General features: G+C 41.5%; 1 protein-coding gene across 1 annotated transcript in view; it reads left to right on the forward strand.

Annotated features, from left to right (window-relative positions):
* Window positions 1-26842, forward strand: part of LOC111866254 (BCL2/adenovirus E1B 19 kDa protein-interacting protein 3) — a 122345-nt gene that overhangs the window by 51274 nt on the left and 44229 nt on the right. The window contains exon 3 of the mRNA XM_023855031.2: window positions 10658-10742. Coding sequence (XP_023710799.1) covers window positions 10658-10742 — 85 coding nt within the window. The remainder of the gene's footprint in view (window positions 1-10657; window positions 10743-26842) is intronic.

The raw sequence follows: 26842 nt of genomic DNA on the forward strand, positions 1-26842 counted from the left end.
CTAGACTACGGAGGCCGCTTAAATGGAGATTGGTTATTGCGCTGATTAAAAGGTCAGCTGCTTAAGTAAGATGTGTTATAGGCATGCCGAGGGACAGTGCAGTATACAGGCATACCACGGAGGTATTGCAAGTTCGGTTCCAGATCACCGCAATAATGCGAGTCACACGAATTTTTTTGTTTTCTCAGAGCATATAAAAGTTATGTTTACACAATACGGTAGTCTGTTAAGTGTGCAATAGCATTATGTGTAAAAGGTCAATGTACATACCTTAATTAGAAATATTTTATTGCTAAAAGTGCTAACCATCATCTGAGCTTTCAGTGAGTCGTAATCTTTTTACTGATGGCGGGGTCTTGCCTCGATGTTGATGGCTGCTGACTGATCAGGCTGGTGGTTGCTGAAGGTTGGAGTGGCTATGGCAGTTTCTTGAAATAAGACAATAATGAAGTTTGCCTAATCGATGGACTCTTCTTCTCACGAAAGATTTCTCTTTAGCATGCGATACTGTTGGACCCCTCAGACTCCTGTTAATATTGATATTTTGACCTCCTCCCATGAATCGCGAATGTTCTTAATGGAATCTAGAATAGTGAATCGTTTCCGGAAAGTTTTCAATTTAGTTTTGCCCAGATCCATCAGAGGACTCATTATCTATGGCCTTAAGAAATGTATTCCTCGCTCGCGGATTTTTCTACCCTGAAGATGGAGGCGATACCTACCTCAAAAGCGTCGGTTCACACAAGGCGCCACATCCCAGAAGACGGCATTCTTTGTACCTTCACGTTCTCATCGAGAGCGGCTGTGAACGCCATGCAGCTTCGTGCCAGTGCCTTCTTTGCACCGTGGTAAGGCCGACTGTAGTGATGAGGTCTAAAATGGTTGGTGTTTGCCCAACATCCCATTCAGTCCCGCCTTACCATTAAGACAATTTGCGGGTGTTTCGTAGCACAGAGAACCACACAAACTAACAATATTATAAAACAACAAACACTTCTTATTTTGAATTGAATTTTCAAATTTCTCCAAGTTCCAAGCTTCTGCAAGACTAGAGACCTACCGATTAAGAAGAATAAGAATAAGATGAGGATATGGTCGTAGTCACAAATTGATAAAGTTTGTGCCGTTGTCCTCTGCTAAGCGTAGCTCAGGTGTAAGAAACAAGATACACGATTATATCACTTGTTATTTGTTTCTTGGCCTGCTGAATGCTGCTTTTCCAGCTTCATTGGCTGTGTAGCTTAAGATGGGAGGAACTATTTTGACTATTAATCGGGATGAATATGGGACAAAACAGTCCTATTTTATGGTACTATCCTAACAGATGCAAGGAAAAACTGAAGTAGGCAGAAGAGTCGGTCTGCGGGCCGAGATTGGAACCCAAGACCTCTAGATTACAAAGTGTAAATGTTGACTATTCGGTCATGATGTTTAACGTCTCTTGTGACTTCACGTTCACCGTGCAATCCATTCGTTTCTTTGGACATTGACTTTTGCAGCTTGCCCTATGCCGTTAAAGAATCCATGAAAATCCATGAACACGTCCAAAATCTGTAATTTCTGTGATTAATTTGATGTCACCTAACGCCGTAGTGCAATGGTTAGCACTCGTGTTCCTTATTCTATATGTCCCGGGTTCGATTCTCGGCAGATAGGGATGGCTATTCTGACGGAGGACTTGCTCTGTCCCTTCCGGCAGATGCTGGAATACTGCCTCAGATCAGGACACGACAGCTGCCTGTCACATTCTGTAAACTCCTCCGTTGCGGTCACAGCGACATCTGCTGTCTGCTTCATGCTGGTTTCTTGCTTGGCTCACTCCTCCGTCCTGAAGATGGGATTGATATATTTATACGATACGTCGTTTAACTGCCCTCTGCCGATACAGTGTTTTATCCTAGAAGACAGAGCTCTTGAAGATAGGAGAATCACTACATATTGCGTCCAAATTTTTACGCCTCTGTATATTTTATATGAGATATGTTGGAAGTCTGGGCCCAGTGTGTTTCAGTTTACTGATGATTCAGAAGCCATTTCTTCGCTTTGCTGCTAACCAGAAGTTATCAGTGTTGAATGGGACTAGTTTTGGGTTATTTCTGGAAACGAGGGTCGAGCGGAACAGTAAATACATCGTCACTGCGTAGCTTGCTTGTGTACACTTGAGATTGCTAGAAAACAAACGTGGGCCGATGATAGATTACAATAACACTGCGACGAACTTGCATTTCAGTTTTCATAAGTGGGTGAGGATAGCTCTGTCGTATGGTATGGGGCAGGCCAGTGAACACAGCTATATTCTGCTCAATCCTCATGATTTCGTGGCAGGACTGCAGATTTCTCTGAAGTCTGATTTAATTCCATGTTTCGGAGGCGTATTTCTTGAACAGTATGGAGTTATTCCGCTGAAAATAGATTTCTCTCTTTTATCACCTCTGAAGTTTCATTTCCGTATTCACGAAGATTCGTTATTGGACCCTATCCTGAACCACGAAGAATCTAATACCCTCCTTCACAGGCTATTTCTTTAAAATGTCTTTAATAGTATCGTCCTATCAGCCTGAGCGTGGAATCCTTTTCCAGTATGAAGGACATAGTCAAACTGCTTCTGGTTCTGGTTCTGCTCTACGCTGAATAAACAATTGAAAGAAGGCTCTTCTGTTTGGTTATACAGCTAGTATACTAAGGATCTTAATGTTACGCTAAGAACTTGCCTGCACTAGATTGGATTTTCTCAGTGCCTTTCCAAAACCTAAAGAGAAGGAAATTGTGTTGGATGCTGACTCCACCTAGAGAAACCAACTCCATAGCGTTACCTCTAAGGCCGAGATGTTGGTGTAACGACGTCGGATATTCGCCTGTCTTGGTTAACCGTCAGCGACCGTTCCTGCTTCTCGAAAATATCGTGTTCTGCAGTACTAAGGCATTTTCTTTATACGTGTGCATTGACCTAATTGCTCATGTCGCCTAAATGCCCAAGTGGTTGAATCCCCATATATTTTGCTAAAAGAAATACAGCACTATACTGCATGTGGTCCGTGTTGTGGAGTCTTTCCTGTATCTGTCTCCTTCCCATACCCGGCCTCGGAAGTTGAGGTCGTCAGCGTGAACTCCGTGAACTATTGTTTACTCTAGGTTTCTTTATTGCTAGTGGGGTGCGACTAGCTAAGTCCCTTGTACTGCGGCCACTTCTGGCCTATTGTACCTGCCTCAGATGATAGGTGAGGGTGATTGTGAAGCAATTGATGGAATGAAGATTGGCAGGGAAAACCTGCCCCAGCGCCACTTTGTCCACCACAAATCCCACTTGACCAGACCCGAGATCGAACCCGGGCCTCCGCAATGGGAAGTCAGCGACTAACCGCTTGAGCTATGGCGCGGCCCGTACTCTAGGTTACTATTTTATATTTCGATCAGCCTGTGAATGTTTTTGTGTTTTCTTTGTTAAGGCCGTCTTATAGCCTCCTTTGGCCTTGACAGAAGATTACACTTATCGCGACCTCGCTAGCCGTGCCAAGTAAATCGCGTACGATCTTGGACTATTTCAAGGGCCGAATCGAAGAAGCGAACGTCGCGGGAGTATTGCGTTATTAACGGCGGTGTGTTCTGAGTTTTTCTATTGATTGATTTACTCAGGAATTAGAAACATAGCCTAGAATCGGAATGTATCGCTAATAAAAACAAAGAAAATGCATGAAGCATTACTGTGCGCACCAGAAACACCAAGTTCAGACCTGTATTAGGAGATATGCCGGCTTGAATGGGAAGGAACTACAAGTACCCGTGAAAATTTTCACACGTAGTTGGGAATTACTTCCATGTTAGGTGTGTCCCCTGTCACCACGGCATGGCGCGTCGTCAGGTTGCGGTTAGAGGAGACGCCCTCCGGGTTTGGAAGGAAGCTGCAAATATATTGAATAAGCAGTCGCGGACAGCTGACAAGGGGTGGTCCTCCAGCTTTGGGTGGGGCTAACAACTCCTCACCGTAGAAAATAAACTTGTTACGAAAATTCTCAAGAAGCCTCGGACCTGGACGGATTCCTTAGATAAACGACCTAAGCGAAAGAAAATGGATATGAGATTTGGTACATGGAAATTTGTATAGGGCAGGTTCGCTCATGGCAGTGGCAGAAGACATCTTGAAATATAAGGTAGATTTAACGGGGGTACAGGAGGTCAGGTGGGACGGAGGTGGCATCGCACCGGCAGGAGAATATATATTTTTCTGTGGAAAGGGGAATGAAAATCATGAATTAGGTACAATTTTTTTCGTACTTAAGAGAATCGTATCAGCAGTTAAGAGGGTAGATTTCGTTAGTGATAGGATATCATACATAATACTAAAAGACCGCTGGTGTGATATCATCGCTACGAATGTTCACGCCCCAGCAGAAGATAAAATTGATGACATAAAGGACAGGTTATATTAAGAACTAGAACTTGTATTTGATAAATTCCCGAAGTACTCTATGAAAATTTTGTTAGGAGATTTTAATGCCAAAGTAGGAAGGGAAGACATTTTCAAACCAACGACTGGGAATGAGAGTTTGCATGAAATTAGTAATGATAATGGAGTTAGAGTAGTAAACATTGCCACATCAAAAAATCTTACTGTCAAAAGTACAAAGTTTCCGCATCAGTACATCCATAAATTTACTTGGACATCTCCCGATGGGAAGATACACAATTAGATCGACCATATTTTGATAGGTAGGAGACGGCAGTCAAATCTACTTGATGTCCGATCATTCAGGGCAGCAGATTGTGATACTGACCACTACCTGGTGGTGCTAAAGATTAGGGAAAGACTGGCAGTGAGCAAACAAACAACACACAGAGTTCATATGGAGAGGTTCAATCTCAAGAAATTACATGAGGCAGAGGGTAAAGAGCAGTATCATGTTGAAATCTCAAATAGATTTGCGGCCTTGGAAAACTTGGACACTGAGGTGGATGTTAATAAAACTTGGGAAACTATTGGAGAGAATATAAAAATGTCTGCAAAAGAGTGTCTAGGTTATTATGAACCGAAGAAGCATAAGCCATGGTTCGATGAAGGATGCTCAAAATTATTAGATCAAAGAAAGCAAGCCAAATTGTAGTTGTTACAGGATCCAAGCGAAATAAATTGGGATAATCTAAACAATATAAGACGTGAAACCAGCAGGCATTTTAGGAATAAAAAGAGGGAATATCTGAAAGAAAAAATTGATGAGCTTGCAATGAACAAGTAAGATCAAGAACATTAGAGACCTGTATAGAGGAATAAATGACTTTAACAGGGGTTACCAGCCTAGCAGTAACATAGTGAAAGAAGAGAATGGTGATCTGCTTGCAGATTGCCACAACATTTTGAATAGGTGGAGGAACTACTTCTCTCAGTTATTGAATGTACACAGGGTCAGTGATGTTAGGCAGACAGAAATCCATACAGCAGAGCCGTTAGTACCTGATCAGCCCTTTTGAGGTTGATAGTGCAATTGCAAAATTGAAACGGTATAAATCGCCAGGTAGTGATCAAATTCCGGCAGAACTTATTCAAGCAGTAGGCGAAATATTACATTCTAAGATCCATAATGTAATTATTTCTAATTGTCATAAAGAAAAATTTCCTGATCAGTGGAAGGAGTCTATTATTGTACCAGTTCACAAGAAGGGTGATAAAAATGACTGTAGTAATTATCGGGGGATATCACTGCTATCAACGTCATGCAAAATTTTATCCAATATTCTTCTTTCAAGGTTAAGTCCATATATAGATGGAATTATTGGGGATCATCAGTGTGTGTTTCGACGTTACAGATCAACTGCAGATCAGATCTTTTGCATTCGTTAGATATTTGAGAAAAAATTGGAGTACAATGAGACAGTACATCAGCTATTCATAAACTTCAGGAAAGCCTTTTATTAAATTAAGAGGGAAGTATTGTACAATATTCTGATAGAGTTTGGGATACCCATGAAACTATTTAAGCTGATTAAAATTTGTTTAAACGAAACGTATAGTAAACATTTTCCTGATAAATTTCCTATCCAGAATGGTTTAAAACAAGGAGATGCTTTATCGCCACTCCTTTTCAACTTTGCTCTAGAATGTGCCATTAGGAAGGTCCAGGAAAACGAGGTGGAACTGAAATTAAACGGGACACATCAGCTGTTGGTCTACACTGCCGATGATGTGAATCTACTGGGTGAGAATGTAGATACCATAAAGAAATACACACAAACTTTAATTGACGCAAGTAAAGAGGTTGGTCTAGAAGTAAACACAGAGAAAACTAAGTATATGTTACTGTCTTGTCACCAAAATGCAGGGCAAAATCATGACATAAAGACAGGAAACAGATGTTTTGAAAATGTGGCACAGTTCAGGTATTTGGGAACGACGATAACAAATCAAAACCTGATTCAGGAGGAAATTAAGAGGAGATTGAACTCGGGTAATGCTTGCTACCATTCAGTGCGGAACATTTTGTCTTCTCGTCTGCTATCCAAAAACATAAAAATTAGAATATACAAAACTATAATTTTGCCTGTGGTTCTATATGGGTGTGAAACTTTGTTTCTCCAGGGCATGGATGTTTGTGTGCGTTTTTCTGTGTTCGTGTACGGGTAGAGGCCTTGCGACGAGCTTATCAACCGCCCAAGGAGTCCTGCCGTATGTGTAAGATCTAGAAAAACCGAAGTGAATCGGAGAAGTTCATGGAGGTAGGCCTAGGCCCACTGGGGCTGTAGTGCCAAGGAAAAAAAAATGAGGAAGAGTGAGGTCTCTGGTGGTAATGACGAAATAATACACGTATGTGTTAATGAAATTTATGAAGAGTATGTCCATATTTATTTTGTGTCTTAAGAGTCAAATCACTCAACCGACGACTGTTATGACTGGTTACACTGTATGTAACTAGAACATATATTATTGTTTAGTGTTGAACTAAGCAGTGGCAATTATGATGTATTGTCAGTTGAAGAGAAAACAGAGGCAAGGTATTGTTGACAAAATTTGTTTTTATAGATAAATTTCGGCGAAATCATTTTCTGTAGATAGCAGCGCCGCGTAGCGCATATCTTAGTGCAAATGAAGTTGTCATTGCAGTCTTTGAAGATACTGCGGTCAAGTATTTTTGATAAAGATTGTCTCTAGGAATTTCCCATAAAATTTCATCATGCTGCATGCGCGTACATATACATAAAGTAATGACTTTATCATTGAACATCGCCATTTAAACAGTTAATGTGTAGCCCCAGCGTTTTGTTGGAGGGATCAATCTGTAGCTACAAGTTTTTTGCTAGGCATGTGAAGTCTTGAGTGGAGATTTTCATAAAGGCACCTGCAAATACTGTATGCAATGTTATTTGGACCTGTAAGTCAACAATGATGACGACGATGGAAAATATGAAGTTACGTCCGACAGATTTAACTTAGTTGAAATCGGTATATAGGCAATAAATTCTTACCACAAACATAATAATAACAATAATAATAGGCAAAACATCCTTTTCTGAGCCATAGCCTTCCTTAGAAGATTGCCAGATCTGTCCATTCCTGGCTTTATATCACGTATTAGACAATCTGGTTTTGATTTCTTTCGATTTCGTAACAGTAACTGTTTTACAGACCGCCTCTGTGGTCTAGTGGTCAGAATCCCTGGCTACAGATCCTGAGGTCCCGGGTTCGATTCACGGTGCTACCAGATTTTCTGAGAAGTAGTGGGTCTGGAACGGGGTCCACTCAGCCTCGTGAGGATAATTGAGGAGCTACTTGAATGGAAGAGTAGCGGCCCCGGTCTAGAAAACCGAAAATAACCGCCGTGGGGATTCGTTGCGCTGACCACGCGACACCATCTATCCGCTAAAGTTGTCACTAACTTCGCCGACAAGCGGCGGTCGCTCGGTCGGTATAGTTCGCTTGCGGACTAAAGCTGTAGAGTTTGTTGTGATTGTTTTACAGAACTAGTTTGTCAGCTTTTTGTCCAACCGCCAACCTGGAGGACCAGGTCTTTGTATTTATGTCCATCAGTGACACGGTGGCCCAGTTATGCCCCAAGGTAACGGGTTCCCTTTTCATCGCCTTGTACGATTCGCAGGGTTACGGTGGAGGTATTCTAACCCGCCTCAACACGGATAGCATGATAATGACGATCTGACTCGACTAGGATTTGATCGTATATGTACATGGTCCAGGGCGCTAACCCAGGAACTGAATTGCATATCATTGTTAGGTTATACATGTACAATACCAGATAAGACAGAAGCGATATAAAATTTGTTCAACTGAAAGGAAGTGTTGCTTTTGTCAGCATTTGCTTCCGCCCAAAACTTTCGCAGACAGTTTTGCACGATGGAAGCTGAATAACGTCTTCAACAGATATAGCATCAGGAGATGGGTCCTCTTTACTCGTTTTGTAACACGAACTGCATAAAACGAACGCGTGATATCCTCCAGTCGGTCCCTCTGTCATTGTGTTTAATATCCGAATAATCTAAACGGATTTAAATTCAGTTGACGTTAGGGATCTAAACTGGAAGTCTTTTTCAGTTGCCATCATCCAGTTTACATAAAGCTTAGATATAACTTTTGGGTTAGCTTAACTGCTCGTTCTACATGAAGAATGTACAATTGAAGACGCATGTCATTGTGACGTTCAACATGTGGTACATTTTTCAGTATGGTGACTATGTAACGGAATGAAAGGGAACAGCAGTTTTGACCCTTGGCAACAGTATCCCTTGGCTGGCTTCGCAACAACAGATTTGCTGTACCGACGTTTTGGAGTTATCAAATGCCTGTATCTTCATAATAGACGTTCAGCTGCAATGAAATATCAGCAGCAGTTCTCATATATAAAAAACAAACAAAACAAACTCCCTGGCCTGTAGTCCGCAAGCGAACTATACCGGCTGAACGACCGCCGTTTGTCAGCGAAGTTAATGCCAACTTTTGCGGATAGAGGGTGTCACGTGGTCAGCGCAACGGTTCTTCACGGCCGTTAATCTCGGTTTTCTAGACCGGAGCCACTATTTCCTTGAAATAGCTCCTGAATTATCCTCACGAGGCTAAGTGAACCCCGTTCCATACCCATTACTTTTCAGAAAATCTGGTAGAGCCGGGAATCGAACCCGGGACCTCTGGATATGTAGGCAGGAATTCTGACCACTAGACCACAGAGATTTGGCTCAGGGACCGGCGGAGGACTCTTGTGAACACGGTAATGAACCTTCGGGTTCCATAAAATGCTGGGAGGTTCTTGGTAGCTGCACAATTGGCAGCTTCTCAAGAAGGAATCATCTCCATGAGTGATGAGTGATGACTGTTTAACGGAATAAGAGAGAACAGCAATTGTGACCCTTGGCAACCGTATCCCGTCGCTGTGGCTTCGCAATAACAAATTTGGTGTACCGACGTTTTGGAGGTATCAGATGCATTTAGCTTCACAATAGACGTTAGCTCCAATGAGATGTCAGCGACGGTTCTCAAATATCGCATTTCGAATATCACAATCCAAATCTTCATTAAAAAAAACCTCAAATCTGAAAGAAGTTTGTGTGGGCAGTAAACGGACATGAAGAACAGTGAGGCAAGCAAAATATCAAGGAACTCTTCTGGAATGTACTCGTATATGTAGCCTGTTGGAGTGCGCTTCTCACTGTTGCCTTTTATTTTTCTGGAAGCTGTACTGCAGTGACCTTCAGTTCGTTTTCGGCATTCTTTTTATAGCAAGCTCTACATTCAGGGCCTATATCCGGTAGGCGGATGGACACCTGCCTAATGTTCCGAAGAGCAGACCACTAACGTCTGCTTCCGTGCAATACAGGCCCACCCACGCGTTCAGTTCCTTCGAAACAGGTTTAATTTTATCGGCTATAATTCTAAAATTTGCTTTATAGTGAAGGTAAGGTTAAGATGTAAAGCTATCCCCGTAACAGGCCGTTAAGGCCCATAGAGTCATGAGACGTCGAAGCTCTTACATTTTCTCTAGACAGTTGGCTCACAAATGGCGGTGAGTTCAACCTTACGCACCTGCCGTCCTTTACCCCCAGGAAGATTCCTGGTACTCATTTCTGTTAGAGACTGAGTCGACCCCAGGGCCATAGTGCGGCTGAAACGATTAGGTAAATTGAAGAAAAAAGATCCACTTCATCGGGACTCTAACCCGCAACCTTCCGGCTTGTAACATAGTGCTTCAACCAACTACGCTACCGCGATGGAAACAACTTGACAACAAAAAGCTAAGGAGACTATATGGAAAAAATGTAAGGGGAAACAGAAGGAGGATTCTATAATTACACATTGAGGAGCTTCATAATTTGTACCCTTCTTTTAGTTATTAAGATAATTAAATAAAGGATGATGATAATACATGTAGCACGCGATTGGGAGATGAGAAATGCATACGAGATTGTGGTTGGAAGACCTCAATGGAAGGGACCACATAATGTAGCTGGCTGAATAATATTGAAATGGAGAATCAGCCTTAATAAAATAGGGTGCTGGATGCAGCTTGTATAGGACAGGGTCCAATGATGGACGTTAATGAACTTTCTGTTTCTTTAAAAGCGTGGAATGTCTTGATCAGCTGAGCGACTATCATGCTTTCAAGAGAGATCCAACATCGTCGAGCTGTCAACATTTTACAGAAGGACTGTCTTGTCTTTGTTTCAGCCCCAAATCGCCGCCTAATAGTCCGAACACTGAACTGTCTACAGATGATGATCTGAAGGGAGTCTACATCAACTACTGCTATAAGGTAAGATCGCTGCTATTGTTCACAGGTTGCTCGAGCCATGTTCTTTACGCCGCTTACATAAAATGAAGAGGCCGCGCCATAGCTCAAGCGGTTAGTCGCTGGTTTCCCACCGCGGCGTCCCGGGTTCGATCCCGGGTCTGGTCAAGTGGGATTTGTGGTGGACAAAGTGGCGCTGGGGCAGGTTTTCTCCGAGTACTTCGGTTTCCCCTGCCAATCTTCATTCCACCAATTGCTCCACAGTCACCCTCACCGATCATCTTGGGCTGGTACAACAGGCCAGAAGTGGCCGCATTACAAGGGACTTAGTCCCACCCCACTAGCATAAAAAAAATACATAAAATGAAAGCATAACGGGGATGCTTTTCAACCTGTTCATTCTCTGGAAATATACTGTATATTCATAATATAAATATTACATTGGATATTGCTGCCAGGTATGTTTGATATACACACTTCGGAAATCGGCCATGCTGCCTTGTAATCCGTTAAAAGTCACCCGACGTTTCGGAGGAACGTATCGCCTCCTTCAGAATCTTTGCTTGCCACCTGCTTTCACGCTAGTTTCTTGGTCGGCTTATTCTTCGACCCTGAAGATGGAGGCGATATGTTCCTCCAAATTTTCGGTTGACTTTCAACGGGCTATACGGTGTTATATCCCAGAAAATGGTACTCTTCGTGACCACCGTTGTGAGAACATCAAATCCTACAGATGAATGGTTGTCGGTATACTTACAGATCTGTTTTTACTTTAACATTAGTGTCAAGCGTTCGAACGAACTCCCAGAACGTCGCGTATAAAAAAATACTCGAGGTAGTGTTCAGCTTGATACAGTATTCTTAAGATTCCAACCTACTGAACGTATTTCAATTAAATGTAATGTGAGGGAATATTCCTACGCTAAAAGTTGTCTGTCCAGTTTGATTTTTATTTGTGTCGGTCAAGTGTAACCCTTAATTTACGTGACAGAAAAATGGAACTTTATTGATTTTCTCAAACCCATCGTACCAAAATTTATTTCACGTAACAGGACCACAGCTCTTATTGAGAAATACAACTTGTACTCGTATCTAGATATAATTTGATATGACCAGCACGTAAGTAAGTGTAATGAAAGTGTTCCATATTTGTGCTGTGTAATATCTGTACTGTTAATTAGAATTGTCGGTAGAATTTAAATTCACGGAGAACGCATTTGAAAAATATGTGCACAGGGAATTTGAGTATTCTTTGCTTCTCTTGCTATTGTCGGAAAACACGATTACTTCATTAAGTATATAGTACCAGAATGTTACTTAACATCACAGCTCATAATTTCCCCTAAAATGGAATAGTGCAGTTCTTGCAGTCCATTTCTTTGAGGAAAAAGGGAACCTCATGAGGGAACCATGAGATATGTATCCCATTGAGCATTTGAACCAGTTCACCGTTTTTATGAAAAGCTAAAGTGAAGCTATCCCTGTACAGGCCGTGAAGGCCCATAAGGTTGTGAGACGTCGAGCTCCCACATTTTCTGTAGACAATCGGCTCACAGATGACAGTAAGGTTGTCAGCCTTACACATCGGCATCCCTTTGCCCCCCCAAGAAGTGTCGTGGTACTCATTTCTGTTAGAGGCTGAGTCGACCCCAGGGCCATACTGCGACTGGAAGGATTAGGTCCACTGAAAAAATCCACCTTATCGGACTCGAACCCGCGATATTGCGGCCTGTAGCATAGTGCCTCAACCAACTATGTTACCGTGTGCCCCCGCTTTTCGTGACATCTCATGTGAATTTCATGCCATTTGAGGCTACCCTAACCTAATACATTTTAATTTCCTACAGTTGGTAATGAAACATGGCGAATGTAGGAATTTGCGAGGTGGGAGCGAAATTAGGGCCACTGAGTATAGGTTCAGAACAAATACGTAAGAGACCTTGGAATACTATGCAGTTTTGTTAAGGTAATTCCTGTGTAGGATGTAAAGCAGCAAGATGGAGGTTAGACGAAATCTGCGTGTAGTTTCCAGTTCGATGATAACTCGTATCACTATTTGCATATGAGTCTAGCAAGTTATAACAGAGATTTCTATCTCTGCTGACAAACCGGCTGCCCTGACTTTTTTCGGGTGTTTCGTCAGTCCCTGCGCAGCTGCTGGAATAATATTTGACAATCTGGCCACAATCACTTGTATTAGCATCCTTCCCCATTATTAGCCGATTGTCCGTCATTCGACTTTATGTAGCCAGAACTACTGACAGTATAGTTAAATACACCGCAAGTAAGTAAACAGGCAACGTAAGATTTATAGGACCGTCTGAAATACGGAAGTAGACGTATTTACGAAACATGTACTCTTGGGTCGATGACAGTGGCCATGCACGAACAGTAGGATCGTGGGTTCGTATCCCGCTCGAGGCATGGATGGATGTCTGCATTTTTTCTGTATGGTTAGCTAAGGTATCCGTCAGTACAACAAAAAATGTTTTCTTTTTTTCAATCAATCAGTATTTCTCAGATTGAATTGTATTTCTTACTCCTACAGGTTTCGGTCCTCATGGGACGATAATCAGGCAGTATTATATAATACGGCTGAGGTTGACTAAACTCCCAATATGGATCCATATTTTGGTGCAAAGCGTCAATATTGTAAAAGTTATAAAAGTTGTGCCTTCTATAATACTGCGAGAACTGCAATATTACTATTATCAAAATATCAGAAATATACAAGGAATTTGTATTTAAAAATATTGATGGCTACTATTGTATTGAAGGTGGTTAATATGTTAAAAGTTATTGCATTATATGTGTTTGTGTTGTCCTGTGTAGGTAGCGGCTTTGCGACGGGCTCATCCCCCGTCCAAGGAGTCCTACCAACTGTCTGTATGAGTCATAGTTTAAGATTAAGTCTGAATGGGTACAGGCCAGAGGGTCTGATTCATCAAGGGAAAAATAAGAAGCAGAAGAAAAAGTGTGTACTGTCGGAGTGCATGTTTCTAGTAGTTTTAATGTTAATTTTTGTTCTTTTTCGGAAAAATTATGTTTGCCTTTGGAATATAGGGATTTTATTTCATTTAATTAAATCAAGAGTGAGGAGTTTCACGTGTCCAAATCTGATGTAAATGAACAGAAACGCTCCAGAGGCATCTGCGCGCAAACGATCGTTTTTATTTTATGCTGTCTCATTACTTAAGCAGGACATGAACTATGAAAGACTGACAGCTGCTCCACTTGGGATTGACCACGTATAACTTCTGTCTTCACGGACCAGTGATTGCAGGCTACCACTGGCATCAGTTTTTGCTTTAACCTTGACTGATGCACAGCTCATCAAATTTGAAACCGATACCAAGACTGATTCCGCAACATGTTTTGCTTTAAAACTATACATGTTGTCTTCTGCTGTGCGTATCTCAAGAAATACTGAATGCACTTCCATTACATTTCGTACTGGGGCGTTGTACATACGGAACTGCGAGCGAATTCAATTTTGGCAGTTGTCGGTTCTGTATATGTCCCCGCTTTACGTGAAACTTGTATAAACAAAATCAGTTTTCTCAAAAAGGCTCGTTGCCGTAAAAAATCCAAACCTGTCAGAATTAGAGTTCATCGGGATGTGCTCTTTTATTTTAAACGTCTCCGGATATCCTGAAAATCACAGTGGCCGCGCGGTGTAAGGCATGGACTGTCTTCGCTCGCTCGGACGCTAGGATCGTGGGTTCGAACCCCACTAAAGGCATGGATATCTGTGTGTGCGTTTATTGTGTTTGTGTTGTCATGTGTGTAGATAGCGGCCTTGCGACCAGTTGTGTATGGATTAAGGAAGTGAAAGAGCGGCCAAGGTCCGACAAAGCGCCGTAGAGCCATTATAGAATAGGATATGTAGAATATTTAATGACATAAAGGAAGACTTCATTGCCGAATTACTACAGTGTATCTGAAGTGGGTTTGGCTTTGTGATAATAGATTTAGATATCCAAGAAATGAACTTGAAAGTCATTGAAGTATGAAAAGTCGTGTTAGGAAAATATGTGTGCCTTAGGAGGAACGCGGTAGCGTAGTTGGTTGAGGCACTATGCTACAAGCCGGAAGATCGCGGGTTCAATTCCCGATGAAGTCATTGGATTTTTTCAATTGACCTAATCCTTCTAGCCGCACTATGGCCCTGGGGTCGACTGAGCCTCTAACAGAAATGAGTACCAGGAATATTCTTGGAATATTCTTGGAATATTCTTGGGAGTAAAGGGAGGCCGGCGCGTAAGGCTGACAACCTTGCCGCCACCTATGAGCCCATTGTCTAGAAAATGTGGGAACCTCAACGTCTCACAGCCCTATGGGTCTTCACGGCCTGTTACAGGGATACCTTTACTTTTACTTTTACTTTATGTATGCCCTATGAAATGTTCGTAGTAACCTTATCATGCCTGTGTGTCAGTGACAGTCGCTGAACATATTTTAATGAAATGTGGTACATAAAGTCTACACTCTTTCGAGACAATTTGATTTTGTGCCATACCTTAGCAGCAGCATTACCTGCAGGTCTTTGTTTTAATTAGTTTTATTGTATTTATGTATCGGGATTTACGAAATTATCTTTAGTTCTGTGTTTTATTTAAACACTTTTTTGCACCAATTACCTTTATAGAATTTCGACGTTTAGTGAATCGTTTGTTACCAATTCTTGAAACACACAGTTGTTACCAAACATGGCGTGACATGTTACATGGACATAACAAGAAAACAGAAATACTCGGGTGATCAGATCAAAATTGTCTACTGTGTTGCCACGTCTTCCTTTGTTTTTTTTTCCTTCCTTTCGTAACGTGTTATGCTGCTGATCACCGTTTTGTGTCACCCCCTATATTACAGACATTCAGCTTCACAGGGTTTGAATGAACCGCATATTTTTGTAACCTCTGGCATAGAGCATTTACAACTAATGTGGTCGACTGAGATGAATCACCAATGACCTCTCAGTATTCCGTTTATTTTGGTTTATATTCTAATGTAAGGACCATATTCTGACGTGACGTGGGGGGTGTAGGCCTGTCTGCTCACTAGAAGCAGTCTTTGTATTTAAGTGTTACAAGTGGAATGTTGTATTAATCGAAGAATGATTAGTGTTCAGTAATTTTGATTTTAGTTTGCGCACAGTATATCATTTCGCGTTGAAGTGCTTACTTTTAAGTTACAATTTAATAATTCCTAGACCCAATAAAGTGTCTTGGAAAACTTCTAAAGTAATTGGTATAATAAATACGTTTATTCTGCGCTCTTAAAATACAGCAGTAACACAATATAAATATTCAACTTTATTCAAATGCGCTCGTGTTTTGAAACGTTTTTAATTTTCTTCAGGTCTATCCATATTACAAAACTTGTTACGGTTTATATATGCGACTTGGATGCCCCTGAAGATGAATTACAAATAGTTCGAAACGTGTCGAGCGTAACTAACTGTATTTATTGTATATATTATTTTATAATTGTGTTTTGGCAGTCTATGCTAACACAACGAAATGGCTCCAAATGTGGAAGTCACTAGCCCAAGTTTGGCTGACTATAATAACTGGCCAAGTCTCTGCTAGTAGAACTCGAATGCTCTATACCGCTAATGTCGAAGCCCTGCATTTTTCACTATCCTGGCCCAGTTCTATCCATCTTCCACCATCACAACCTAGTTCATGACTCGTCTCTTTTCCAAAAGACTTGACTACAATTCTGTGCACATTCGATGCCACATATGCAGCCCATATAGCCTCATGTTACTTCATCTGTCCATGCGTTAATTATCTAACCGAAGCAACTTGAGCTTCTTCCGCTTCCTCTTCTTCTTCTTCTTCTTCTTCTTCTTCTTCTTCTTCGTTTATTCCTGTTGCTTCCACTTAGAGCAAAGGGCATCTGTGAAACGTTCGTTTCGCTTCAGTCGGTAGGACTCCTTGGACGGATGATCAGCCCTGCGCAAGGCCGCTACCAAGCAACTTGAGCAGTTCGTGGTTACTCTATCTGTGGCTCTACAGCCCTTGAGAACCTTAGCCGCTTTTTTATTTTCTCAGTTTCTTAATCTGTACACAGTCGGTAGGACTACTTGGACGGGGGATCAGCCCGTCGCAAGGCCTATACACAGAACAATACAAGCAGAGAATAAAGGCACACAGACGTCCATGCTTCGTGTGGGATTCGAACACACGATCCCAGATTTCGAGCGGGCGAAGACGGTTCATGCCTTAGGTGGGCCGCACACCAGCATGCGTCAAGACATGTAACAGTCAAAACACGATTTATGCGACATGACGCAAAGAAAGGAGCACAGTTGAAACGAATGAGATTATGAAAACCGCTGCACACCGGTCTGAGTCGTGATCTTTTACTGTTACATGTCTTGACGCATGCCGGTGTGCGGCCTACCTTAGACCGCGTGGCCACTGTGATCGGCTTCGTGGTTATGCAGCCGATCAAATTCCCTGTTACGGAAACTGAAGTTTATCACAGTTGTTTGTTGTTTTCAGACGTAGTTTTACGTGCTGTTGTTAGATCAGCTGTAATATATTCCGTTTGTTAGTTCATGTTCCCTTCAGGTTTCCAGTAACATGTATACTTGTATGTATATCCTAGCGGAATATTTTTCTTGGTCTAAATTAAACTTTCTGTTTACTGATACACGAGTTGACTTGCTTGTGTTGTTGCATGTGTGTGTTATTTTTTGTTTGTTATTTTCTCAAGTGGTATCTTGCCACGTACGTTTGTTTACAATGGTGACCCAAGTGGGACAACGTCCCTGAATAAGTGGAGATAGTGCAATGGTATTTAAATAGTATAAAGTTCTCTCGCTTCGAGTCCAGACGTTATAATAGTTGGCATCGAAAGGAATTTTCAACAGCTATGAATTTTATTTTTATATGCACCCCGAAAATTTGCAGTTGGTAGGAATAAGAGTATAGTAGAAAGTTCCATTCAATTCAGATTGAATGAGAAAATTTGGAGATTAAAATTTGTTATCACATACATGGTGTTACGGCTGTACTTAAGGTGCCAATTCTTGACCAAGCAGACACAGTCCGATTATATATATATATATATATATATATATACTGCCGTTGTATTGGGTGGTTACGTCTTTCAATAAAATTAACCCAACAACCGTGAGTCTTGATCTCCGAATGCCAAATTTAATCGGAATCTCTTGAGCAGTCATACGTTGTATGCAAAAACACATATGTGGAATGGCTAATAATTGTATTCGATTATTCCACATGCCGTGTAGGTGCGCGGTTGAAGATGTTGTCGAATTCTAGGATTGTGGGTTTGAATCCGACTGTGGTTATTGACGCGTGGCCGCATTTTGTCTGTGTAGTCACAAGCTTTGCGCTTAACAAATCTCCATTCCAAAGAGTCGTACAAATTGTTTATAATAGTAATAGTTTCAAAAGTTAATTCTACGTAAATTGGAATAGACCAGAGAGCATAGTTCATAAAGGATCAAGAATTATTCTTCATAATTAGAAGAATGATATAGACCCCACGACTAGTTCATTGGTAGGCTGTGAGAAAGACGCGGCTTCTGCTTCTGTCAGCTGATTCATTAGTAAGCATGCCCTCCCGTTGCAGGCTAACGTATTGATTGACACACGTGTGCACTGCGTCCTTCAGAGTGATTTACTGACCACGCCGCTTGACAGTAACATGGAAACCATATGCGCACGTGTTTTTGTGTAGTAGTGCTCCTCTTTTTACTGGAGGTGGGCAGGACATATCTCTCCGCCTCCGTGTTTCAGCTCCAACACTGGCGAAAGTCTATTAAATTTGGTACTGCACTCTAGGCTGTACACAAACATGATCGGGAAAGTTTAAATTTTGTTCGTGTCCATCGAGTATATCCTTTGTGAGCAGTCTGTCGGCAAAGGACGGTACGTTGTGCAGATAGTTTGTGTTAAATGGACTTCGTTAAGGTCTACAAGTTTCATTTGATACATTTTTCGAAATGATGAAAGGAAGAATTAAGGGAAAACACTTTAGTCCTCATGCAGTGTGATATCTGTAGGTCATAAATGAGTTTGTTCCTGCAATAAATTAAGACCAAAGTCCACGAGGTATGCAGAATCTGAAGTAATACGTTTGTAAGTTATGTCGTACTCCACTAGAATAGGCCTACACCTATGTTAACATTTTGTTAAAAAAGATTTATGAAAGAACACTTACTTCAGATTAGTGAATGTATGAAATAATTATTCATTTTTCAAAACTTCCCCGAAGTGAGATCGCAGATACGCCACTGCATCCAAGATAATCTTGTAGCGTTGCATCCTGTTTGTGGTGCTTGTAAATGAAATTTGTTAAGCTAGCACCTTAGTATGTTGTCCATCTACAGTTTTGTATTTCCTCAAGAATCACGCGATGACGGCATGTCTAAATCTATACATGTCGTGAAATTATAAATAAAAACATTTGTTTGTGTGACGGTAACCCCACCGTTTTGCCGGTCACGGTAGCCGAGCGGTCTAAGGCATGCACTGTCTTCGCTCGCTCGGAAGCCGGGATCGTGGGTTCGAATCCCACTCAGGGCATGGATGTTTGTGTGCGTTTTTCTGTGTTTGTCTACAGGTAGAGGCCTGCGATCAGCGACGAGCTGATCACTCGCCCAAGGAGTCCTACCGAATGTGTAAGATCTAGTAAACCGAAGTGAAACGGAGAGTTTCATGGAGGTAGGCCTAGGTCCAAATTTGGGTTGTAGCGCCACAGAGGAAAAAAACCCCACCATTTTTATTTGTGTTCGTGATAGCTAATTAAAATGACAGTATGTTTACAGAAGGTTGTATCATCGAGGTAAAGACGGTTGAAGCTTGTAGCTAACCACTCCACATAATGCCAAGATTAAATATTCATGGAGCGTTACCTTGACACCCATTTGAAGCCTTCATGGCTTGATGGCAGGTGCAGGTACACAATCTCATGCTGTCTTTCCGGAAATTCGCGCCTACTGGCGATCCATTGATGAAAATTTAACCCTATATGCCCCTAGATAAAACGTCTACCAATAGAACAGTTTTCTTGGAAAACGCAGACTTTCATACCATGTTTAGAGATCGCATTCAACTTTAAGGGCGTTTTCCGCGAAAATCATGCGTCTGTCGAAATGTTATTAAAAATATCTTCGTCGCAATTGCCATCTAGCAGTCGTAAGTTGGAGTCCATAGGCGTGAATTTTCATATATGTCCTCACGCCGCATTCAACTTTAATCCCATTTTCCTAGAAAAATTTTCGTCCGTCGAAATTATATCAAGATTCATTTTCGCTCCAGTGCTCATCGTGAAGTGCTCATAAGCACGAACTTCCGGACACCTGTGTACCTTTCAGATATCAGTACATTAATTTAGGGAGTAAGGTCCTTTTTACTGTGTAGTCCGCCTGTATCTCTCTGCGTCACTCCACACAGTTTCTTCACAGAGCCTGTTTTCCAAACAGTGACAGAAAAATAGGCACTGGTGTTTATTTAATGATTGTATGAATGTGACACGCACCTGTTGTGACGCTTTGCTATCCTTCTTGTGTTCTTAATTTAAGTTCTGTAGGAGCGTAAAACTCAATATAAATACTACCCAGCAGCCCAACAACAAGCCAAATGCAACTTGACGTTAAATTATCCAGTAAACAACTGCTCATGTCAGTGAACATGACTGGAATTGCGTAGAATATCAGGCATCTTCCTCTCCTGTCACTGGCTGTTTCAGAATCAGGTAGACTATCGTGCAATTTGGATCGCATTCAGTGTAAAATGGAGCTTACTTCTGCTGCTGCCGTTGTTACTGGTATGGACTGGAGTAGTAAGTTTGGATTCTCTGCAGTGGCTAAGATTCCCTAAGGCCGCACCATAGCTCAAACGGTTAGTCGCTGGCTTCCCACCGCAGCGGTCCGGGTTCGATCCCGGGTCTGGTCAAGTGGGATTTGTCATGGACAAAGTGGCGCTGGGGCAGGTTTTCTCCGAGTACTTCGGTTTCCCCTGCCAATCTTCATTCCACCAATTGCTCCACAATCACCCTCACCTTTCATCTGGGGCTGGTACAATAGGCCAGAAGTGGCCGCAGTACAAAGGACTTAGTCCCACCCCACTAGCAATAAAAAAAATAAAAAAAGATTCCCTACCTTCACCACAGCGTCCAGACCTGCTCTGCTCCACTTAGCTATCCAGCAGATGCCGAAAATCTTTCTCCGGGATCATGAAGCTCACAACACTTCATCACCGAGGTAAAAAATTCCTCTTTATGGTTTAATGCATAATTTAACACAATAAACTTTTTTTTTTCTTGGCACTACAGCCCCAGTGGGCCTAGGCCTACCTCCATGAACTTCTCCGTTCACTTCGTTTTTTCTAGATGTTACACATATGGTAGGACTCCTTGGGCGAGTGATCAGCTCGTCGCAAGGCCTCTACCTGTAAACAAACACAGAAAAACGCACACAAACATCCATGCCCTGAGTGGGATTCGAACCCACGATCCCGGCTTCCGAGCGAGCAAAGACAGTGCATGCCTTAGACAGCTCGGCTACCGTGACCGGCGCAAGAAACTTTAGCGTATAGTTAATATTTTTTGCCCCTTTGCTGAGTTTTTCCACGCAAACATTTCTTGTTGCATGGTAAACGGCAGTGATGGTCCCGTTTTTTTAAGGCAACAGAGCCTTTGTTAGTAATTATAGGCATATTATTATTCACAGTGCTTTTCTAAGGTACTGAATATTGTATATGACTATTTTTCTTTCACTGGCTCTACAGCCTCCTTGGGCCCTGGTCTGCGATTTTCAGTTTCATGATCATTTTACAGAAGGTAGTACTCCTTGGACCTCGTCGCAAGGCCTCTACCTAAATGCAGGGCAACAGAAACACAGAACAAACACACATACCTAACATCCATGCCTTGTGTATGATTCGAACCCACGATCCCGGCTTCCGAGCGAGCGAAGACGGCACAAGCCTCAGATCGCTCGGCTACCATGACCGGCTATATATGACTATATTTTCCATTATTTTAAGACCAAATTAAAAGTTTCTCTGCGCGACTTTACCGAAACCAGATCAGCTATTATAAATTGGCCACTTATCATTTCACCGTTCCTCCCACTGCGTGTTCTCAAGGACAGTTTGATTCCGTATCCTTGATCTCAGCAATGCCGTTGATTCGGTTTTACATTTCTTGCTGTTCGATAAACTTAGTAGTTATGATATGTCTGCCAGTTATGTTAACTAGTTTTGTAGTTAGCTAATGAGTAGACTGTGCTGTGTTCTTTTTCATGGAGATTTCCTGACGCCCTTCATTGCGCTGTCGGATGTTGCCCAAGGTTGTTTGGAATTCAGTATAGACATTTATAATTTATGTAGCAAAATTAGTCTTACCTGTTATCTTTTTTTTTGCTTCTGATATTGTCATGTGTGGGGTTGTTGCTTGACTTATAAGACGGGTTTTGAATTTGATGATTGGATTTATTGACACGCTGTACACAGTACTCGAAACTGGTAGGCAATACAGCGCTATCGCTATTACATACTTTACAGTTCACCATTACACACTTACTAGGGTTCACAGGATACTAGTCGTATCCTGGCAACGGACTTATAGCCGTCTCACTGTAACTGCAAATCACACATGAAGGCTTCTTTGCACAGTGTAACTAATTTTTAGCCGTTACTTTTCAATCACCTTCGACTGCCATATCCAGAACTTGAACCAATTCTCGACAACAACTAACTCAAACGACCATCTTTGTCCCTTTATAAACCCTTCGGCACGGACCACGCAGAAAACACAGCCTCTTTTGTTGAGAAGGCTTGTTTATTGGTACATTGACTAACAATAGACGTTCTATGTTGCGCGCGTACGCTTACGCGTTTTTTCTGGACTGTAAACTGCACTTCCATCGACGTGTTGATTATTTTCCTAAAATTTTTAGCCCATTATATTTTCCTTTTCTGTACATCGGCGTAGTTAGAACACAACATGAACGTGTTTCTGTTTTCTGGAAACCAAAACATGTCCCGAGAAAGTTTCCTACCTTAGGTTACTGCGGATTATTTAAATATCACAATTAATACGGCTATAATTATATTTTGGATAACTTAAAATTGTACACTTTACTCGTGAGATGGCGATAATTTGAATCATTATTTACTCGTATAAGGAACCAATACAATAACCTTATACATGCCCGTCGCTCTTAGAAGCTTTTAGTTTCAGAGTTCCAGTCAGGAACTTTGAGAAACTTTAATACATATTATACTTCGTTTCCACGTGATGAATGTCCATCTGTTCCCTCTGTCTTAGCCATAAATGAAATACGTCAGCATTTGGACAGCCATTACTTCTGATAAATCTGGTTAACAGGTAGTTACAGTATTCTATTGCGTTCAGTGGCATTACAAACTTTTGCTCCTCCGGCGTCCGCTGTGCATCATGCATGTGTCATCTTTGTATTGTTTCCTTCACATTTTGTTTGTTTGATAGTGCTATCTCTGATTGGGTCGGGACCCTAGATAAGCTTGGGATTGTAACTCTGAGTTAGTACCCGAGAAATAAAGAACTGAATTATCTTTGTTATTCTTCATCTGTCTGTGTATTTATTTACTTGATACAAGATAGTATGTTTGTGTTTCTAAACCAAAAACATGCCCTTTCACGCTTATAGTTGAGGAATGTTTCACAGATGAGATGGTCAGGGAATATAGCACGATTGGGGGAGAAGAGGAATGCATATAGTATATTGGAGGGAAAGCCAGAAGGAAAGAGACCACTAGGAAGACCAAGACGAAGGTGGGTGGACAGTGTTAAAATGGATATTACAGAGATAGGATTGGATGGTATGGACGGAAGCGATCTGGCTCAGGACAGGGAACAGTGGAGGACTCTTGTGAACATGGCAATGAACCTTCGGGGTGCATAAAATGCTGGGAAGTTCGTGAGTAGCTGTACAATTGGCGGTTTCTCAAGAAGGGCTCAACTTCATGAGTGAGTGAGTATTGATATAAGGACAAGAAAGAAAGAAAACTAAAGGGAAACTGAATCAATGGAACCTTATTAACGAATATGGACTAAAAATTCATATTCCATGAGTGAATGAATGAATGTTCACACATGACTGAAATTAAGTTTTGTATGTTTTCTTCACAGTAAATGTGCCCGTTCTAAAAATGTCTGTATTTGCAGTTGTTTACAGAATTTATAACAGAGATGTTGTCTGCATGCTTTGAAGGCTATTCCGATATGCTTGTACGTAGTTACCTCAGCAGTCGCTCGTTTTGCCTTTTGTGTCTTCCACATCATTTCATTTTGCAACAGCTGAGTTGTATTTACAAACAAGAAGTTCTGGGAAGAATTAATTACATACTTTCCCATGATACGACACAGACCGCATAGAAGATAACGCGTCCAATACTTCTTCTATTGTTGGGTGAATTCGTTGCCGCGGAAAGATGTTTACCGAGCCGTTGCCTAGCACCAAAATGGGGCATACACTTAACCGAGCCATTGTCTAGCAACGATAGGAGGGGGACACATACAGACACGCAAACTGATTGGAGGGATTTATGAAGTACTCCATTAAGATGGGTTCAAGTGCCATGATATACGAATTTTCATAAATATTCGTTCAGGCATTCAAAGGTTGATAAGGGAGGATACACAGACAGACAGCACGGTGATCACATAAGCCTACTTGTATTTTTTCAAAATAAGGAATGTAAGTGATAAAATATCGAGACCAATGCTGTAGCTCATGTAAATGCACAAAGAAAGCATGCGGAAAATACGGAATAGTGAGATATACCTTTACACTTTTTTGGAATGTTTCTTCTGAAGGTAGAGGCTTGCTGGTGGACAGATCAGCCTAGTAAAGAGTTCTGCAACATCTCGAATGGCTTATAGAATGTCTGTAATAGAGGACTGAGTGGCGAAGAATCGCGGGATTTGAAAGTACGCCTTGAAAAATTGACCGTTTATAGAAGCGATTTCTTGCTTTTATGGAACTTTAAGGTTAGTCACAGTGTTCACAAAAGCCCTCCCTTGAACTCAGTTCTACTGGCTCAGAATAATCTCCACACCTGCACATCATATTTCTACGATCTGTTTTGAAATTGCCCTTTCATCTACGTTTGGCACCCCAAGTGGTCTTTTTCCTTGTGGTTTTCCGACAATAAGTTTCTATACCTTTTCTATTTTACGCATGCATGCTGCATGCCTGCCGATCATCATCCGAAAACTAAAGAAATCACATACACTTCTGAATTACTACGTATATTGCTCTGTAGCTTACTTAATGAGGTCTTATCAGCTACAGTTCATATTGTGACATGGGAGCCGTTTCTAGGAAACGAATGGGCAAACACGTTGCCACGGAGAGACTGATTAATGGAAATAACTGATTACGAAACACGATTCCCTTGGATATGGAAGCTGAAAATTGTAAACACTTAGGCCGAGGGCACCCCAAGGAAACTGGCAACCGCAACGCAACCGCGATTTCCGGGAATTGTTATCAACCTGAGTTGAATACGTGTTAGTGAATGGAGCAGCGCAGATTGAGGAAACGACAACGCAACTCGAGGAGAGACTGCGAAACTCCGTTTCCAGGCAACGGAGCATGTCAGTCTTCTCACAGCTGCGGTGCCGCGTGGTTTTCTAATATCAGCTGTTCAGTAACGCGCTTCAGTGATTCATTTGTTTGTTAAGGTGGCACGAAAGGTTGACGAAGCTGCTAATTTTGTTTTTATGCAATTGAGCAAGAGCCTGGTATACATGACAAACGCCACCCAGACTATTCTACGCAGGACAAAATAGATTTGGCTTGGGAAAGAATTTCTCATGAGACGAAGGAGTCTGGATGCAGGTTAAGTTCTTTGGAAACAATATAAGCTCTCCAGTTTAAATTGTCACGGAAGAACGGATGCACCCGGTGTTTTCTTTTCCTAACATTGGATATAAGCATCCCGTTTCATTATTATATCATTTATTTTACATATATTTCCGTCTTAAATACAACTTACTATATAGGCACCCTTCTTCCACATTCGGCTGTATACGGCCGTCATCAGGTGCCTTCTATCTTGCTAAAATTGCTGCACTGTATGTCAAAATTTCGTATCGCGAGTGAACGCGTTATTTCCTGATTAAAATAAATTGACCTTAATTAAGAGAAGTTAATAAACATCCCAATATTTCCCTTATGGTCGTCGTCCTCCCTTTTCACGCCGTCTCAAATGCCACCATATTATGACAGGATTAGTATTATTATCATCCATTGCAGAAGGTAAGTGTACGAGATTAAAAAATACAATCATGCATTACGTCGGACGAACATACACACTTATGATGGTGTGAGCAACCAATCAAACATAAGTTTCCTTAGTGTGCGCCTGCTAATCTGGAAACCAGTTGCCTTCTTGAAATCGGCGAGATTTCTCAGAAATTGCCGTTGCATTGCGGTTGCCAATTTCCTTGTTGTGCCCTCGGCCTTAGAAAACCAAACCGTTGCTTGGCAGTTAAAATAAGATTCCCGTGACAACACAACAAAACAGAGGGACTGTAAGAAGGCGACTTCTATCCCGGCCTCGTGGCAGTTGTAAAAGCCGATGCGTTTTTGAATTCGAGAGATTCAGATTCCGACCGGAGTCAGAGATTCATTCGTACGAGAATTCATAACGTAGTTCAATAATTGAAGTGTTAACTACATAAGATTCGTTACCAAGCAACGACTAGTAAGCAGACGTTGAAGACCTAATTTTGTGTTATAGTTACGCCAATCTTTAGAATGTTATGATCACTTGTAGTTACGACTTGTAGCACCTAAGCTACAAGTATACAAAACATTAATAAGACCTGTTGCTACATACGGGGGAAGAAAAACATGGACCTCAAGAGTCCCAGAAAGAATGCACTGAGAATGTTCTAGAGAAAAATTATACACAAAATATAGGGACAAATGATGGAAAATGATATATGGAAGATAAGATACAATGAAGAGATAAACACATTACTGAAAGAAGAAAATATAGTCAGATTTATCAAGTCACAGATAATTAGAGGGTTAGGACATGTCGAAAGAATGGAAGATAATGCAGTACCAAAGAGAATGTTAAAAG

The sequence above is a fragment of the Cryptotermes secundus genome, unplaced genomic scaffold (genome assembly GCF_002891405.2).
Source record: "Cryptotermes secundus unplaced genomic scaffold, Csec_1.0 scaffold940, whole genome shotgun sequence".
Lineage (NCBI taxonomy): Eukaryota > Metazoa > Arthropoda > Insecta > Blattodea > Kalotermitidae > Cryptotermes > Cryptotermes secundus.